A 17,658-nucleotide genomic window follows, 5' to 3' on the forward strand; every position below is an offset into this window, starting at 1 on the left:
AGGTTTTAATTTGTGCTGGTGTTACGTCGAAGTCTGTTCCCCCTTAAAATACTGTCCCCTGAACCGCTGCCCTCTGTGACGGAGGCTTGGCCGGGTTATTTGGGGTATGTTGGGATAAGGGTAAGATTGGGTTTAGTTTAAAAGTCGAAAAAAATAATGATTTTATAAAGGACTACAGTTGCACACGTATAGTGGTCGAAGAGTGAACACCAATCAGTGGGGGGACAGATTTCCTCACAACACCTGTAGAATATTACCCACAATACATTTCGGCGGAGTCGTTGAATTCTGCGACATAAGTTTCCGGTGTGGTGCACGTTCGCTGCTCCCTCGCATTTCTCTGTATGTTGGATTTTGATTCAGCGTAAACTGTGAGCGCCACTGATCTTCATAACTGTTCTACCGTTTTACTGAGGGAGGAAAGATCAACAAGCCGCCAAGATGCCGCGAATTATGATAAAAGGAGGCGTCTGGCGCAACACTGAGGTACGTGTTTACATGGCTAGCTGCGTTAGCTTGATGCTAACCCCCAATAGTCAATCCGAGTCTGTTAGCATGACGCTAGCTGCGTCTTAGCGAGTTTATTTGTGCTGCTGTCAGATATGTCGAAATAGTTTACTTACCGTTTCTGTAAAGTTATGTAAATAGCGCATTTAAATTAATTAGCTAAAATGGCTATGCCATTAGCAGCCATTGCTGTAGCCTGCAAAACTTTGCAAATATTAGCAAGTAAGCTAACGGCAAGTGAGAATAGCAGTAAGACTGTCAGCAGTGGGGGTTTCTCATGGTCATAATGGAACATACCAGTTTTTAATCATCAGTGTTTGTAAACGTTGTGATTGAATCAAAGACTTGGTAATGACATACTTATGAGTGAATTTGTGTCTTTGTTTCCGTCTCTTCTCATCTGACCATCTTTACCAGGATGAGATCCTCAAGGCAGCGGTGATGAAATATGGCAAAAACCAGTGGTCCCGTATCGCTTCCCTGCTGCACCGCAAGTCTGCCAAACAGTGTAAAGCCAGATGGTGAGTCTGGACACAAAGTCACGTGATGGAAACAACAGTAATTCCATTGCAGATGTGTTAAATTACTAATGTTGGAACTTTTTAGATGTCTGTGTTGGTCCTGTTGTTGCTTGTAGCACAGGGTTGTGTGTAACTCGCTTTGTTTGCTGTGTGTCTTCTCTCTGTGTCTGTTTCTTCAGCTGTACTGAGGTCTGACTTTTATAAGAGAACATCATCTCAATTAGATTACCTATTTAAACAAAGGGTTCTGTATGTTGGCTTTGTCTGTCTGCAGGTACGAGTGGTTGGACCCCAGCATCAAGAAGACAGAATGGTCCAGAGAAGAGGAGGAGAAGCTGCTTCATTTGGCCAAGCTGATGCCCACTCAGTGGAGGACCATTGCTCCTATCATAGGACGCACTGCTGCCCAGTGTCTGGAGCACTATGAATACCTGCTGTACGATCTTATATGATTTAAAATACATTTTCACTCTGTACTTTAAGTAAAGATGTTAACATTATGGCAAATGCTGTTGATTCACAATGTATGTGTGTTTGTATGCATGTGTGTTTAGAGACAAGGCAGCGCAAAGGGACAATGAGGAAGAAGTGGGAGACGACCCCAGGAAGTTAAAACCAGGAGAGATCGACCCTAATCCTGAAACTAAACCTGCCAGACCTGACCCTGTGGATATGGACGAAGGTACAGCAACACACTGAATACGGTGATGGAGAGACTGACCTTTTCCTGAAACTTAGTTTCCAACTTTATCCAACCCAACCCAATGAACATAATATATCCTGATTGAATATCTAGTTACTCATATGCTTTCACAGTTGTGTTTTACATTATTTGTAGTGATTGTTCTCAATTAGTCTTAAGAAGAATTTAGTATGCAACAAATCCTGCAGTCATCCTCTGGGCAATCGTATCACTTCACAAAAAAACAATCCAAGTCCTCTTTAATATGTGTGACTGTAGGATACAGCAGTTTAAACTTAACAGCATCATATGTATCCCAATAAAATAAATAACTATTGTGTGTCTGTCTGTCTATAGATGAGCTGGAGATGCTGTCAGAGGCCAGGGCTCGACTGGCCAACACCCAGGGCAAGAAGGCCAAGAGGAAGGCCAGAGAGAAACAGCTGGAGGAAGCCAGGTTAGACCCACACACACAGTATTTATAAATACCTGCTTATTATTATTCATTCAAACATTTTCCTCTGTAATGTAATTGATTTTCCAGTTGCTGATGTTCTCAGTTGTAACTATACTAATTGAAAGCCCACAAAGTTGCTGACAAGCACAACAGAAGTAGACATAATTAATTGTCCCTCTCTTTGTGCTGCAGACGGTTGGCGGCTCTGCAGAAGCGCAGAGAGCTGAGAGCTGCAGGAATCGATGTTCAGAAGAAGAGAAAGAAGAAGAGAGGAGTGGACTATAATGCTGAAATCCCCTTCGAAAAGAAACCTGCACCGGTAACCACCACCACCAACAGAACCCACAACAGAAGCACATGATTTTGCCTCAAGTTAATTTATTTATTGTTCATTATTGTTGACTTCAAGGGTTTCTATGACACCAGCATGGAGCAGTACGTCGCTCTGGAGCCAAACTTCAAACGACTCAGACAGCAGCACTTGGATGGAGAACTACGCAGGTCAGTAACATCACGCACTGTGTTTTCTACACACATACAGTTTGGATAACACCAGAACACACACAAGTGTAATCTGCGAAAACAAAAGTACAGAAAATACACAATGAACACATATGCATTAAATAACAATCATGTTAGCACATAAACACAAATACATTGTTGAAGTGTAAACAGAAACAGTGAGCACGGCTAATTGTGTGTCATGAGGACACACACAAAGTAAACACATTCACACACACCCAATGAACTCACGGTCTTCGTACCTAAACTGTTTTTTTTGTGGGTAGTGAGCAAGAGGAGAGGGAGAGGAAGAAAGATAAACAGAAGATCAAGAAGAAGAAAGAGAGCGATCTCCCATCTGCCATCCTGCAGACCAGCGGAGTGGCTGAGTTCACCAAGAAACGCTCCAAGCTGGTCTTACCTACACCACAGGTAACTACTTCACACCAACACCTGGACTGCTTTAACTTTAATCTGCTATAAATCTCTCAGAGCAGTGCAGTCGGTCCAGACATGTCCTGTTTACTGTTATTCTGACATTCTTGATTTATGTTAAGTACATTCAGTTTTTGTAATTGATCTTTTCCCAGATATTTCACCAGTGTTTATTTCTATTTGATTCATAGATCAGCGATGCTGAGCTGGAGGAAGTCGTCAAATTGGGCGTCGCCAGCGAGGTCGCCCGCCAGGCTGCAGAGGAGAGCGAGAGCGGCAACTCGGCGTCCTCGGCACTCCTGTCAGAGTACAGCGTCACCAACACCATGACAACAGGGCTGCGTACCCCACGAACCCCCGCAGTCCAGGACAGGATACTGCAGGTAACCAACACAGTATATGAGCACATATGCCGCACAGAAGATGAACATACAGATTCTCATCTGAAAGTGTTTTTAGTCACCTGTCATTGATCAATAAGATCTAAATAAAAAGTAAAAATTTGAGCAAGACAAATGTATGTACAGCTCATACAGGCTTATTAGACTTGGAGTATCACTGTTTATGTTGGCCATTGTGCAAAAACAACATATACTTCATATATTTATACTTTGTTTTCTTTTTTTAAGGATATTTCGACTCATCTTTGCATTATTTTTTTTTGTTTCTTTTTGTCTTTCTGAGTCAGTTTTTTGCAGAAGTATATAAAGTGTCTGAAATTTGTCAGATTTTTCTTTCTCACTGTTATCACCATGAGCGTAAAGCCTTTGTTGGCTTAAAATGTGAAAATCGAACAGTTTTGAACAGACATGTCTTCAGATATCAAGAAACTTTCTGTGTTAGATATTTACTACCTGTGTCTGGATTTCCAGGAAGCCCAGAACCTGATGGCTCTGACCAACATTGACACCCCTCTGAAAGGAGGCCTCAACACACCGCTGCATGAGAGCGACTTCAGTGGAGTGACACCTCAGCGGCAGCAGATCCAAACACCCAACACTGTTCTCAGCACACCGTTCAGGTAGCCACGCCACCACCTCTGTGCTGATGCAACACTGCCAGACCAGCTGGTACGGTACATGCTAACATTCATGGTCATGTCCTTTCTAACAGAACCCCTGGACCAGGTCAGGGGCAGGAAGGCATGACCCCTCAAGCTGGAGGAGGGATGACCCCACGTGGGTCAGTGACCCCGGGTTTGACCCCCGGCCGCACGCCGCTGAGGGACAAGCTGAATATTAACAGTGAGGAGCAACTGGCTGACCCTGCGTACGCTAAACACATGGTAAATAAATACACTCTTTATACTCATGTGTGGAATTTAACCACATTAATACAAGTTTTCTAATGATAGTGTGTTGTATTTAGTGAATATGAAACAGGTAAAATAAAATGGAGAATGAAGTAAAGTTTTAGAATAATAAACAAAATAAGAATCTGAACAAACTGTTGTCTCTCGCCCCTCACACACAGCAAAGAGAAAGCCTGCAGCAGCTGAGGCAGGGCCTGATGTCACTTCCTGTTCCCAAGAACGACTTTGAGATCGTTCTTCCGGAAAACGCAGAGAAAGAGCTCGAAGAAACGGAGACCGAGACGGGATTCATAGAGGACTCTGCAGACGTGGAGGCACGAAAGCAGGTATGTGCGCTACACACACACACACACACACACACACACACACTAATTCCAACAGCAGTCAGGTTATTCAGCTCAAGCATTGTATTATGTAGCACTGTGTCCTCACACACTGTTTTTCTTTGCACTACTGGAAACACCCTTCTATCTGACACATGCTATAACCTCTGCAATATTACAGCTTCAGTGAGGGGAAAATGTGATTTTTTTTTTTTTGAGTGCAAAATATCATCTAAGCAACATAAACACAAATATATACCCCTGTGTGTCCGTATACCTGTAGTTAAATAAAGTTTACTGTGTGTGTGTGTGTGTGTGTGTGTGTGCCAGGCTCAACGGGAGGCAGAAAGAGAGAAGGAGCTGAAGCTGCGACACACTGCTGTTCAGAGGAGTCTCCCCAGACCCACTGAGGTAACAAATGCACTCACTTCCTGAGGGTTTGATCAACACCACCAACCCTCAGTGTGTTTCAGTATACTCATCAGTAGCTTAATGAGATGATCATTAGATAGACAAAGAGCGAAAAGTAAACATGAGGGTTTTTTGTTTTGTTTATTTTTGTATTAGCATTATGATATCGGCTTGCTAACGTCCACCTCTGCAGGTAAATGAGTCCGTCCTCCGTCCCACCTCTATGGAGCCGCTCTCGGACCTCCAGCTCGCCGAGGAGCTGATCAAACAGGAAATGATCGCCATGCTGCACTACGACTGCATGCACCACCCATCAGCCAACGCCGCCGGTCAGCTGCAGCGCGGCAAAAGCAGAGGCCCCACCTCTACATCCAACAACGCATCACATATAGCGTTCCTGGAAGCTCACCCCTACAAGCCGATTAGCCCAGAGGACATGGAGCAGGTAACACACACATCAGCAGCACTGTTGTGCAGATCTGCAGTATGAACTACGTGGTAATTAATTATGTTGCATGTTAATAAACAGGCAAAGGTGATACTGGTGGCAGAAATGGAGGTGGTGAAGGCAGGAATGGGCCACGGTGACCTCAGCATGGAGGCGTACAGCCAGGTGTGGGAGGAATGCTATGGACAGGTAAGCATCCCTCTGCCCAAAAATAAAAAGTCCGGTCAGAGAGAACCATCTGGCCCCAACACAGACTGCCTTTGGCGAACTTCACCCTCACATGAAATCAACATCTGGTGTGTAGCTGTTTGTTCATCTGCTCTGCTTCTTTCGCTCTGCAGGTTTTATATCTACCGACTCAGAACAGGTACACCAGAGCTAACCTGGCGTCAAAAAAAGACCGTATCGAAAGCCTGGAGAAAAAACTAGATGTGAGAAACCACACGGAAAACTTTTCAATTTTAAAACAGCTGCATCAGCTCTGGTCTAAACACTGTTGTCTGTCTTCCTCCAGGTGAACCGTGGCCACATGACAGCAGAGGCCAGGAAAGCAGCAAAACTGGAGAAGAAACTCAAAATCCTGCTGGGAGGGTTCCAGTCCAGAGCGCTGGGGCTCCTGAAGCAGCACAATGAACTCTGGGAACAGGTACTGAATATCTGCCAGAATCTACCTCTGCGATATGGAGGAATTCCCTGTAAAACGAGTCCCACTCTTAACAAGAAAATTAATTACTCTTCATTCTTCGTGAAATGGAGCACATAGCCACATTTCATCAAGCTACATTTGTTTTCTCCACTCCAGACATTCATGGCTTGTTTCACTTGAAATTTCACAGACATTATCAGTCCCTCATCAGTGAAGAATTAGCTGAAAGATCAATCTACTTTATAGTCCATTTCTCTGGAGGCTGATGTTTATAGTGTCTATAAAACCATGTGATTTTTGGAAATTCTAATAAATGAGTATTGTATGAATATATTTTTGTAGTAATGTTATACTCATGTTGTCCACTAGGTGGAGCAGGCAGCCACAGAGCTACAGACCTTCAGTCAGTTGAAGAAGCAAGAAGATACTGCGATTCCCAGGAGGCAAGAGGTAAATACATTAATGACACCCTCAACTCTGATCCCAGTAAGACCAGCTTAGTGTTCAAGTGCTAAAACATTGTCAATTTATTTGTCAATGTTGTTAATTGATTATTTATTATTACAATTTGCTGACTGATTATAGACTGAACTATTCAGTAATAAAACAATTGTTCATTGTATCCCAAAAATATTCCCTTTTTCAAACTGGTGGCCAGCTAGAAATAGAAAAGATCTGTAGCTTGTGGGGGTTAAATGTTGGAAGGCCAAGTTGCTCAAATATACTGAAAAGTAACCAGATTAGTGTCTGACCTCCTCCTGTGTGTGTTTTAGGCTCTGCGGGAGGATGTGGAGAGGCAGATGGAGCGAGAGAGAGAGCTTCAGCAGAGATATGGAGAGCTGCTAATGGAGAGGGAGGCCATGCTCAACAGTGCCCAGAAGTACTGAGCCACACACACTAACACACATTCACACATACATACATGCTACACACACTCAAGTACTCATCCAGGAGCCACTGATGTGATGCTAACAGCTGCTGAGAAAAACACAATCGAGTTTTCTCGCTCTTCAGCTATTGAACCCTTCTGTCATTTTTCGATATTTGTGGCAATTCCAGAGATAAGTCCCACCTCCATGTGCTCATGATGCTATGATGTCACAAGCTGAGTTTTGAGCATGCTCAGTCGTCCCTTGTGTTTCTGTATTAGTGACCAATAAAGTTTCTTTTCAACAATGGCAAAGTGGCGGTAAGTGTTTGTTTTGGGAAGATTTTCGTGCAAACGGTCAAATTTAACTAAAAGATAGTCATCTGTTATATTTAACAACTCTGGACAGAAACATTTGTGAGCCGTTCTGTCAGAAATACAAACACAAGCTAAAGAAAAGTCTTTATTACAACAATAGAACAAAAAAAAATTATTTGTGCAGGTACTGAACAAAAAACTGGAGAATGTGTCAGACCTTCAGCAGGTGAGGAAGGACATCCCACTCTTCCAGTAAGCACTCTGAAAGAGAGAGGGATTTATTTTAAAAACAGTTTCATACTGTCCGCTCCCACTGAATCAGGTGTTTGGTTTAATGGAGACATTTTAATCGTAATGCTAGCATGAAAAAGAAGACGGTGTCCACACACTGAAATATGAGATCTGAACACAGTGTTTTGACTGACAAAGATCTTGTTCATGTTCAAATTTCAGTAAGTGGATAACCTCTCTGTTTTCTGTTTGTCCTGCAGCTCTACCAGCTGGGTGTGCACTCCAGCCACCTTTCTGCATGACCATGTATACGCTGAATGATTACAGCAACTAATAACACTATGTGTGGACCATCAGTCACTGTTCATCCTGTCCATACTATAGTCTGAGGTAGCCATAGATATAAGTATTTTTAGTATGATATTCCCTTTCTTTTACACCTGCACGCATATTGGCACGAAAAACCTGCTTAAAAGACTTTGAAGGATGCCCATTTGATTAATCTTAGACTAATGAGGCATCTTATTAGCTTTCAGTGCATCTACCATGTAGCTTATTTCAGCAGTTTGGACAGGAAGAATCATGACCAATGACACTATAATATGATGTGACTATTGTATTTATAGACCTAAAAATACTCCAAAACAAGCCGTAATTCAAGTATATAGACATGTAGCGTCTGTGAATGTAACCTGGTCAGTGTTGAGTGTGTGTGCGTACACATACTGTGTGTCTGTAGTTGTATCTTCTGATCGCCTCTCTGATGTGACAGGGCTGGATGGCTCCACTGGGAGGTTCCACTGTAGCCGGACAGCTCTGAAACAAATCAGACTGCATTAATACGAGTCAGGACACTAACTTCATGTCTTAGTAAAGACTGCAAAGACAAATTACACATAATCGGTATTTAAAAGATGACTCAGATGTTTGTTGGAGTCCCGGAGGAGGACTTTCGAAACACTGGTCACTATTACAATATGTACTGTGTCACAACCAATGACTGTATATAAAGATGGACAACAGATTTTTTGTTTCGTAGGAAGGAGAGGACATGTCCCACACTACTCCGCCTCTGATTGGCTTAGCCCGACATCCTTACCCTGATCAATAATCACTCCTCAGGCCTTAACCTAACTAATGAGGCAACAAGAGCTAATCAGATCAGAGTAGGGTGGGTCATGCCTTCGCTTACCTCTCCTCTCAACGTTCCTACTCTATGTACAAGTCCCAAAAACAAGTCCACAGATGCCTCGGCGACTACTTCACTGTCAGTCACGCAGCTGTCGATGATGACATCACACCCCCTTCTTATAGTATGAAATAACTCATTATTTCATCACCATTCCACAGGTAAGAAGGCTGTAGACTTAACACCCACCTTTTTGCGTTTCCTCTGTCTGGCCCGGCCGTCCAGACTGCCGTTCCCTTGTAGGAGGGGTTTTGAAGAGTGGGAGGAGCCTGGGGTGGAAGGGGGAGTGGCTTCAGGTGAGTCTGGATCCTTCTTGACCTGGAGACAAGGACAGGAACCTGATGTTGTTTATTTACTTAAAACATAACTGTGGTACCTTGTTTTTCACCCGGATCGAAAACAAATGCATGTAAGTAAATTACGTGTGTGTGTGTACCTCTGTGTGAGTGTTGTAGTGGATGTAGCTGGCAGAGATCACATGACTGATGGGATTGGTCTTCGCAGCCATTTCCTGCTTTACCAACAGAGACAAATCCACAATCTGCAGAAGAAGAATGATGGAAAGAAACAGGAGACAGATTTATACCACTGGAAAGGGTTTTCAAATCACACACATAAAGAGAAACAGGACATGTGTGACATCATAACTCAACATGTTACCTGGGCAACAGTCTCGTAGGCCAGGTACGACAGGATCTCCATGGCGATGCTGTTGGGTTTCAGCTCTAAACTGCTGCAGTCAAGCCAGTCCCGAAACTTTGACGCTTTCTTCGCTGGAAACGTTGACACACACACAGAACATACATTTAAAGACAAAAAGACACATCCTGAATGAGCTCTGTGTAGTTTTGGTGCCATTTTGAAATGCTAAATCTGAGCTAAGCTAAATCTACCCCACTGATTCAAATCAGTGGGTCGTGGGAATTTAGAGCTCCTTCAGTGGGTGTTAGCAGGTTTAAAGTCAAATGCAGAATCATTCCATACAGTAAATTTGTCAGATTAATTAATTAATCACCAGATTAATCAGTAATAAAAATGATGCTCTTAAAAAGGTGTGACATTCAGTGATTAACTAAAATACAAACTGTCTTTGACACCTCGCCTGTCTTCCTGCTCTGGTATGAGGAACATTGCTTAAGATGGTTTTTGTATCCTTAATTGATCTGCAGAGATATCTAATCATTGTGTATAAATTAATTATATTTGGCAATTGATTAAATAAAGTTGGGAAAGGGCTTCTAGCTTTAATTTAATCACCATTCAACCTAAACCTGGTGCATCATTAAAGTGGAATTATGAAAGAGGAATATTGGCTTGAAGCTACACGAGTCATACATTCATACAGGGTGGAAAGCAAAGATTAATGATTGCTTCAAACTAGGATTATTAAATTACTTGATTAAAATCTTACCAAAGCTGAGCTGTCGACTCTCACAGAACTCGGAGTAGTGATTCGGGTCCATAGCTCGAGTCTGACGCTCTAAACGCTGAACATAAACAGAGACACAGAAGACATTAACGACAATTACAATCATCAGCTTCATCATATTTCATCTTTAAAAGCGCATGAGAACAGAGTGGTCCACATCATGATGACCTCTGACCTCCAGCCGCTCTTGTTTGACGGGGTCCACTTCTTGCCGCTCAGCCAATGACAGGAGGTCGCCGGTCTGATCCATCCACACCAGAAAATCCTGAGCCAATCGCTGCCTCCGCTGGTTACCACCTGCACCACCAAAAATAGTTCATATTAATTTGATCTGATTTCATTTTGCAAGTACATTCTCATTTATAACTCATGCATGTGAGTGTGCATGTACCCATTTCTTGCGGCGCGTCTTCATCCTCCAGAGTTTTGAGTAGTTTGGATTTATAATCCCTAAACTGGAGATATTTTAATAACCTCACCACCTTCCTCTGGTCAAGAGACATTGAGGCAGACAGAAAAAGGGAAAGAGAGAGAAAGTGTTAGAAGGTTAGGAGAATCAGTATGAATAGTTATTCAATTCAAAGCTACAAACTGATGGTGACTCTAATATTTTCAGATAAGTTTAGATTTAAGTTAAGGTTAAGGTGTTTTCAATCAATAAAGTTGTATGTGTATTGAATGTATTTTTTCTGTGTGTTTTGGTTACTTTGTCCCGCCTCATCAGGAACAGGATGTCCTCTGCTGAAATGACCCTTGACCCACGAAGAGCCGCCCCCTCGCAGGCCTGATGCAGCTGATACATAAACCAATCATCACAAAGCATTTATGAAGGGGTGTTCACAAAGGAAAATTATGCAGTGACAGGTTTACATAACAGCAAAAAGACTTCAAATTCAGAAACTGTTATTAGCATTTATCCTACTGGTTTATATTTACACATATTAATACATATTATACATACTATCATTAAACATACATATATATATATATATATATATATATATATATATATATATATATATATATATATATATGTATGTATATACATATTTACATGTGAAAATTCTAACTTTTATGATGACAGATAGATAAACACACATATTTATCATTAAATCATAAAATGATGATGCTAATTTTATGTCATTTTGGACATGTATCCTGTGCAACTTCTGCTAGTGTCCAGTTTCTGTGCAATCACATGTTTTTTTTAATATATACTTTTTAGTATATTTTTTAGTGTAATGCTACTCATCATGTGTGTACTACAATTACAGGTGCAATTGTCCTGAGCAATTATCCACCATGGTTATATCTGAATAAGTGAAATGTGTATATACACTTTATTTTCAGTTTTGTCTTTTTGTTTTATCTTGCTCCTTTTTCCCCTCTGCCTTTTGACTCATGAGCTTCTGTAACAGGTGATTTTCCCAGTGTGGGATCAATAAAGTTTATCTGATCTTGCTATTGAAGATATGTTCAACACGTGTGATGATCCTTTCCATTCATGACTGACAGTGAAGTAACTGAGGACAAGAGTACTGTTACATTACCATCGTAATAAGCTGTGTGTGCACAATGTCCTCCACCAGAGCTGCTGTCTCATGCAGAGGCCTGCGGGCGTCTCCCAGAGCAAACCTGACGCACACACACACACACACAAACACACACACATGCACAAAATTTAAATCAGAGTGACGTAAAGCCAAGCAGAGTTTCCAGTGAATGCTCGCTCTGAAACACTGAAACACAGTTGAACTACAGCTGCTAACGAGCTGCTAACTCGTTGCTCATAAACAATTCTTGAAGTGTTCAAGTGCTCACCACTGTGCTGATTCTCCTCCACGCGTCTGAGAGGTCACTTGTGAATCGATTTGTGATTACTTGGCTCTCAGATCAGCTCTAAATAAGTGTTATCGGTTAAAAATATCTTGGTATTATCCCTCAATAGTACTGCAAGCTGGTACTGAATGTTTGCTCAGATTATTGCTCGTTTAAACATTCTTTGATTCAGCAGTTTCTGATTTAAATCTATATTCTGATCATTTTAGAGGTTGTGAATGCTGCTTGTGTTTAGACAACATTGTAGAGCGGCAACCATTAGTTGATTAATTGGTTAGTTGTTTGAAAGAAAATTAATTGCAAACTATTTTCAAAAGACATTTTTATGTCAAATGTTTACTGGTTCCATCTTCTTAAAAATAAGGATCTGCTAGGTTTTTTTTACATCATTTATGATAGTAAATGAAGAGGTTTGAATTTTTGACTGTTGATGAAGACGTCACTTTTGGCTCTGAAAAGCTGAAGACCATTTTTCACCATTTTTTTTTTTAGATTTTATAGACTAAACGATACATCTATTAATCATGGAAATATTGACAGATTAATCGATAGTGAAAATATTTATTTTATTATATTTCTCTCCTTTTGTAAAAAATAATAAATACAGTTTTATAGAAAAATGTGTTTAGAAAGGCTTAAGAAGATTATTATTTTGGCTCTGGTACTGAAACTTTGATATTTTTGACAACCAAACCTTAAATACACGAGCATAATGTCTACATTCAAATCAACAATAAAATTAAAGTCAGTGTAACACGACACATCTCAAGGAATAAACGTCACGAAACAGCAAACAAGTCGCTATACGTGTCTCTTTCTCTATCCGCCTCTCTGTCCTGCTTGCACACACACACACAAACACACACATACACTTTGGACAAACCTCAATTTGCATCCAGAGAAGCCACTTCCACGATGGCAGCCTAACCTAAACCCACATCCTGAGGCTCTTTCCTTCTCTCATTTCTTCTCTTTCCCTCTGTCTCTCCATCTATTCTTTCTCTGTCATATACAAGCCAAACAACAGACAGCCCCCCCTTGTTGACTCTATACCCTCCCCCCAATCTGCGCTGTGATTGGATAGCTGCAGCTGCCAATCACACAGGTGAGACTGGCTTTGGTTTGGGGTTGTGGGCAGGTTGGTCTCAGGTTCAGAGGTTGGCTGCAGGCTCATGCTGGTTTTAGGTTTTGGGGTTTATTTGGGTTTCAGCCTCTCTGACCACCAACAACATCTCTCTGCAGCTCACACACAACACAAGGTGAGTACCCCAAAACACACACACTCACACACACACACTAACGAGAGGCCACAACACGCATGTGACTTCCTTTCAAAAGGCCACAGAAAGATGTAATTTGTGACAGAAAGATGAATATGTTTTTTTCCTGTACAGATAAAAATGGTCAAATCATAGCAACAGTGTAAAGTGTAGTACAAGTGCACTTTACAAATATGCACAAAAACATAAGTTTTTCTGTCATGTAAATATTTTGGTAACAATAAGCAAAGTTGTACAACTCTCTTTATCCTTCTACTTTTTTCATTGTCTGCTCATAATCTCAGATGATTTTAAAAAGTTTGGAAGAAGGCCTCTGATTCAGGAAGTGTACTTTATCCTCATATTAGCAATACAATATTTATTGCATTTCCTCTGCTGCAAAGTAGGGCTCGTAATGATTATTTTCATTATTGATTAATCTGCCAATCATTTCCTTGACAAATAATTGTATGGTCAATAAAATGTAAGAGAAAGGTGAAAAATGCAGATTTTTATAAAGGCCAGGAGGACATCTTCCCAATTTTCGTCTGTCCAACAGTCCAAAAACCAGCAACATTTAGTTTACTGCCACACGAGACAAAGAAAAATCCAGGTGATCCATAGTTGAAAAACTGGAACCTGGTAATATCATCTTATTTTTACCTAAATTTTCCATAAATGACTAGTAGATCATCAAACTAGTTGCTGATTAATTTAAGTGACTCATCAATTAATCAACAAATCATTTCAGCTCCACTGCAAAGACCATTTAAACAATCTGTCTTACTGCCCAATCAATAAGGGCTTTTAGGATTGTTAGGGATGTTTTTTTTTTTTTTTTTTTTGCACAGTCTTAACACTATAATGCTGTGAACTGATAGCAGAGCAATGATCTTAAATGTGTTGTGCAATATTTCTTTGAAGTACTTGTGAGCGGTTTCTATTTCACTGAGCACGCCTTTACAATGCCAGTAATGGAGTGGTTCCCTTTTATCATATCTAATATTATCTAGTCTTAGTTTATACTTAAACTTTCATATCTAAGTTTACACTTTAGCAAGTAAACAAGCAATTCATATTTTCTTCTTACAATGCTTTGAGTGTTCACCATAATGATGTATCAACATGAATGGTTGGGGAGCATTTTAAGACATCTTGTGTTTTAGTTTTTATTTCCTGGAGCCCAAACACTTCGCAGTGACCTTACTGTGGTTCTGTCTTTTGATAAACAGGTTTCTATGGCTTCAAACAGTCTGTTTAGCAGCAGCAGCCCGATGCTGTACTGGGGTGAGTCTCCGTGTGTGTGTGTGTGTGTGTGTGTGTGTGTGTGTGTGTGTGTGTGTGTGTGTGTGTGTGTGTGTGTGTGTCTTACATCATGCTCTGTAGCTCTGGAATGAAACTGGTCCTAGAAACTGGACGGTCTTTAGAACTGGAGGCGGCGGAGCCAGCCATGGGACTGCTCATAACCACACCCACCTGACGACGTGAAGCAAAGCTGCATTAAATTAGTAACCGAAATTAGCTGACTTAGCATTTTATCTGACCATCACACCACATGTATATCTATAGCTGTCTAACCAGATAGCATGTGCTGTATATCACTAAGATAAATAACATTAAGATCAATATTTGACCTCTGGAGACACTTTTCTCTACAATCCCTCACAACTATTCCAACCCATAGCCTTCAACTAACCTTTAACCTTTTTTAGTCTTCACTGCATTGATGTTTTAAGTCATTTTGTTTATTTCATGCTGTGCTCCTGCTCTTTGTTCTCATCAATTGTCTTAGATTGTTTTAATGTTGTGAAGCAAAATAAAATTTCCCACAATTTGTGGACAATGTAGTTTCAAACTAATATTCATGTTTATTAGCTCTACTTAGATAAAACTAATGCAGTCGAATGCAACAGTCCTGTCCTACCTTTATGAAGGTTATAGTGTTCAGTTTTTTGTTGCCACTGTTTTAGAGAGGTAATGATTCAACATTTTGGAGGCTGCAGTTTGTGCTGCTGTTGAATTTTCAGTAGAATATAAACTTTTAACTTTCATGAAGGGAGGATTTATTACAGGACTGCATATCTAGAGTGTAGATATGATGGATCCCTTTTTAAAGCATTTGAGATGTCAAATCCAAATAAAACCATCTCTCTCCCACACACAGACACAATAGTCAGTGTCAACAAAAGATCAGCACTGTCCTAAATGTAGTGTCTGATGTATACTTTGGCATTTTGGGATCATTTAAACAAAACAAAACAAGTCAGCTATGTAGTGAAGAACAGAAGCTGAGCCAAGAGCTTAAAATAACAAGATAGCAGAACAGAATTGAGGCAAATCAACACACCGTCCAAACTGACACACACACACACACACACACACACACACAAATACATATGTATTAATACAGAGGGAGCAGGTGGTGTGACCGCAGTAACTTCCCCTCCGGCAGTAAAATCTGAATGATAATACAGCGCAGTTCCCTCCTATTCAAACACTGCGGTGAATCAAACACAATGCAGAAAACAGTGAAAAGAAACAGGCGGACAGGAGGATGAAGCGAGGAGGAACAGAACCAGAGGGACGGAGAGGGAGAAAGAAAATAGTCTCAAACATTTAAAACTCACCAAAGTTGCTCAGGAAAAACGGCGTTGCTGCTCCTGATGACGCTTTTCCATTTCTTTTCAGCGCGATTTGATGACGTTTTCAACTCAGGAAGCGCGGGATTTTGGTAGTTGTAGTTTTATACTATTTCTGCGCAAAAACGGCCTTTCTTACACATGGTTGTTGAAATACTTAAAGTTTTCAATTTTTTTGAAAATAAATCGAACAGGGCCAGAATCAAATAAGCAATTTGCCAAATAGGAAGTAGGAAAACACGTTGCTAACGTTACAGCTAATTTGCCTAAACTAGCAAGAACAATGCTATCTGAATTGTTATCTACCTATATCGATACTACTTAATTTTCACATTAATTCATTAATTAATTAACATATCAAACATACTACAAAAGATAAAGAAAGGTTAAAAAATCTTTCTGTCTCTGTTGCTCCCTCTCAGATCCAGTAGGGAAGCGTCGACCAACACCACCACCCAACAGCCGTCAACTCGACGTTCAGGAAGTGAGGTCCTTTAACCAGCGCAGCACAGCGCCACTCAGAGGCCTGGTGCAGACTGACAGCCCAAACTTCCTCTGCAGCAGCCTGCCACAGCACTGGAGGTGCAACAAGACCCTGCCGAGAGCCTTCACTGTGAGGAATCATCTCTTTGTCTCTCTGTCTCTCAGTTCATAATGTCAAAGGTCAGCAGCAAGTTATTTGGACATTGGCCCCTGAGTTTAGCCTTCCAGGATGACCGTTTTCTCAGCCTCTGTACAAATCCCTCATACTCTGGTAAAGGATCAGTCCTAACCTTTCACCATTCTCCAGGTGGTTGCCCTGGGCGACGACGTGCCAGATGGCGTGGCTGTCACAGTGATGGCTGGCAACGAAGACAACAGCAGCGCCGAGCTGCGCAACGCCACAGCAACCATGAAGCATGGCTACGCCCACTTTAATGACCTCCGCTTCATAGGACGCAGTGGGAGAGGTAGAAACCTCACTTGTATAATTATTAATAAGCATAAACATGGACAGAGGCCTGTGAAGGGATGTTTGGCTCAACAGCAGTAATGAGAAACCAGTCACATTGGAGGGTCAACACAATGAATCTTGTCATCCACCTTCCAATATAGTGGGTGTTGCCTTGTAACTCAGAAAATAATAGTTAACACTTCTCCTCCTCAATCAGCTATTAAGTTTCAGTATCAAGCTCTCATCAAGTGACCATATTGTTAAACTTTACCATAACGAGTCATCCTGTTTAACTATGGTTTGTTGTTCAATTACTTTTAAAACCTCTTTTTTCAGGCAAGAGTTTCACACTTTCCATCAATGTGCTGACGTCGCCCCCTCAGATCGCCACCTTACACAGAGCCATCAAGGTCACTGTAGACGGACAGCGGCTGCCAAGACGTTAGTACACAGCAGTGAAACTTATACGATGGCTTTACCTGAGCTTTCAGTCAGAATGACTTTCTTCCTCTCTGTCTCGCTCTCAGGTCAGAGGCAGAAGGAGGTGAGGATGGGAGCGTTCAGGTCATCCAGCGGCAGCACTGCACCATCAGGTATCAGAGGAGGGAAGTTATTTAAACTTGAATAGACTGATAATAGTGACAATTTCTTCAAAATTTCAACCAAGTGAAATTTAAGAAATGGAAAAATAATTGTATGTTGATTGACA

At 41.2% G+C, this 17,658-nt stretch overlaps 3 protein-coding genes across 4 annotated transcripts in view; 2 read left to right on the plus strand and 1 right to left on the minus strand.

The window, feature by feature from the left end:
• The first annotated feature begins 302 nt into the window (after nt 1-302).
• cdc5l (CDC5 cell division cycle 5-like (S. pombe)) lies at nt 303-7,421 on the plus strand. Its single transcript, XM_041946999.1, has 19 exons — nt 303-486; nt 925-1,028; nt 1,303-1,464; nt 1,583-1,710; nt 2,068-2,167; nt 2,360-2,486; nt 2,577-2,668; nt 2,956-3,100; nt 3,295-3,486; nt 3,976-4,124; nt 4,217-4,388; nt 4,577-4,741; nt 5,069-5,149; nt 5,343-5,594; nt 5,679-5,786; nt 5,939-6,028; nt 6,112-6,243; nt 6,613-6,693; nt 7,017-7,421. Exons 1-19 carry the CDS (start codon nt 442-444, stop codon nt 7,128-7,130), a joined length of 2,439 nt encoding a protein of 812 aa, XP_041802933.1. The 5' UTR covers nt 303-441; the 3' UTR covers nt 7,131-7,421.
• On the minus strand, nt 2,541-16,543 carry supt3h (SPT3 homolog, SAGA and STAGA complex component). Of its 2 annotated transcripts, none has more exons than XM_041947001.1 (13): nt 16,004-16,543; nt 14,749-14,852; nt 11,829-11,913; nt 10,985-11,071; nt 10,670-10,766; nt 10,454-10,575; nt 10,261-10,336; nt 9,510-9,622; nt 9,286-9,390; nt 9,039-9,167; nt 8,387-8,476; nt 7,647-7,690; nt 2,541-2,741 (listed from the first exon to the last, which is right to left on the minus strand). In XM_041947001.1, the coding sequence occupies exons 2-12, from the start codon at nt 14,838-14,840 to the stop codon at nt 7,649-7,651; spliced, it is 1,038 nt and encodes a 345-aa protein (XP_041802935.1). In that variant the 5' UTR covers nt 14,841-14,852; nt 16,004-16,543; the 3' UTR covers nt 2,541-2,741; nt 7,647-7,648. The 2 variants fall into 2 exon arrangements, with proteins under 2 accessions (XP_041802935.1, XP_041802934.1); XM_041947000.1 differs by having other exon boundaries at nt 2,541-3,480; nt 16,004-16,542.
• The window catches only part of runx2a (RUNX family transcription factor 2a), a 3,928-nt gene continuing 628 nt past the window's right edge, over nt 14,359-17,658 (plus strand). Inside the window, exons 1-5 of the mRNA XM_041947003.1 lie at nt 14,359-14,663; nt 16,438-16,628; nt 16,806-16,965; nt 17,286-17,390; nt 17,477-17,542. Coding sequence (XP_041802937.1) covers nt 14,615-14,663; nt 16,438-16,628; nt 16,806-16,965; nt 17,286-17,390; nt 17,477-17,542 — 571 coding nt within the window. The 5' untranslated portion in view covers nt 14,359-14,614. The remainder of the gene's footprint in view (nt 14,664-16,437; nt 16,629-16,805; nt 16,966-17,285; nt 17,391-17,476; nt 17,543-17,658) is intronic.

Source organism: Chelmon rostratus, chromosome 11 (assembly GCF_017976325.1).
Source record: "Chelmon rostratus isolate fCheRos1 chromosome 11, fCheRos1.pri, whole genome shotgun sequence".
In the NCBI taxonomy this organism is placed as follows: domain Eukaryota; kingdom Metazoa; phylum Chordata; class Actinopteri; order Chaetodontiformes; family Chaetodontidae; genus Chelmon; species Chelmon rostratus.

Coding starts and splice junctions, on each gene's coding strand:
- cdc5l (XM_041946999.1), top strand. CDS start 442: ATGCCGCGAATTATGATAAAAGGAGGCGTCTGGCGCAACACTGAG. Junction 1,029..1,302: donor AAACAGTGTAAAGCCAGATG/GTGAGTCTGGAC, acceptor GTCTGTCTGCAG/GTACGAGTGGTTGGACCCCA. Junction 2,168..2,359: donor AAACAGCTGGAGGAAGCCAG/GTTAGACCCACA, acceptor TTTGTGCTGCAG/ACGGTTGGCGGCTCTGCAGA.
- supt3h (XM_041947001.1), bottom strand. CDS start 14,840: ATGAGCAGTCCCATGGCTGGCTCCGCCGCCTCCAGTTCTAAAGACCGT. Junction 10,337..10,453: donor TCAAACAAGAGCGGCTGGAG/GTCAGAGGTCAT, acceptor GTTTATGTTCAG/CGTTTAGAGCGTCAGACTCG. Junction 9,623..10,260: donor GAGTCGACAGCTCAGCTTTG/GTAAGATTTTAA, acceptor CAACGTTTCCAG/CGAAGAAAGCGTCAAAGTTT.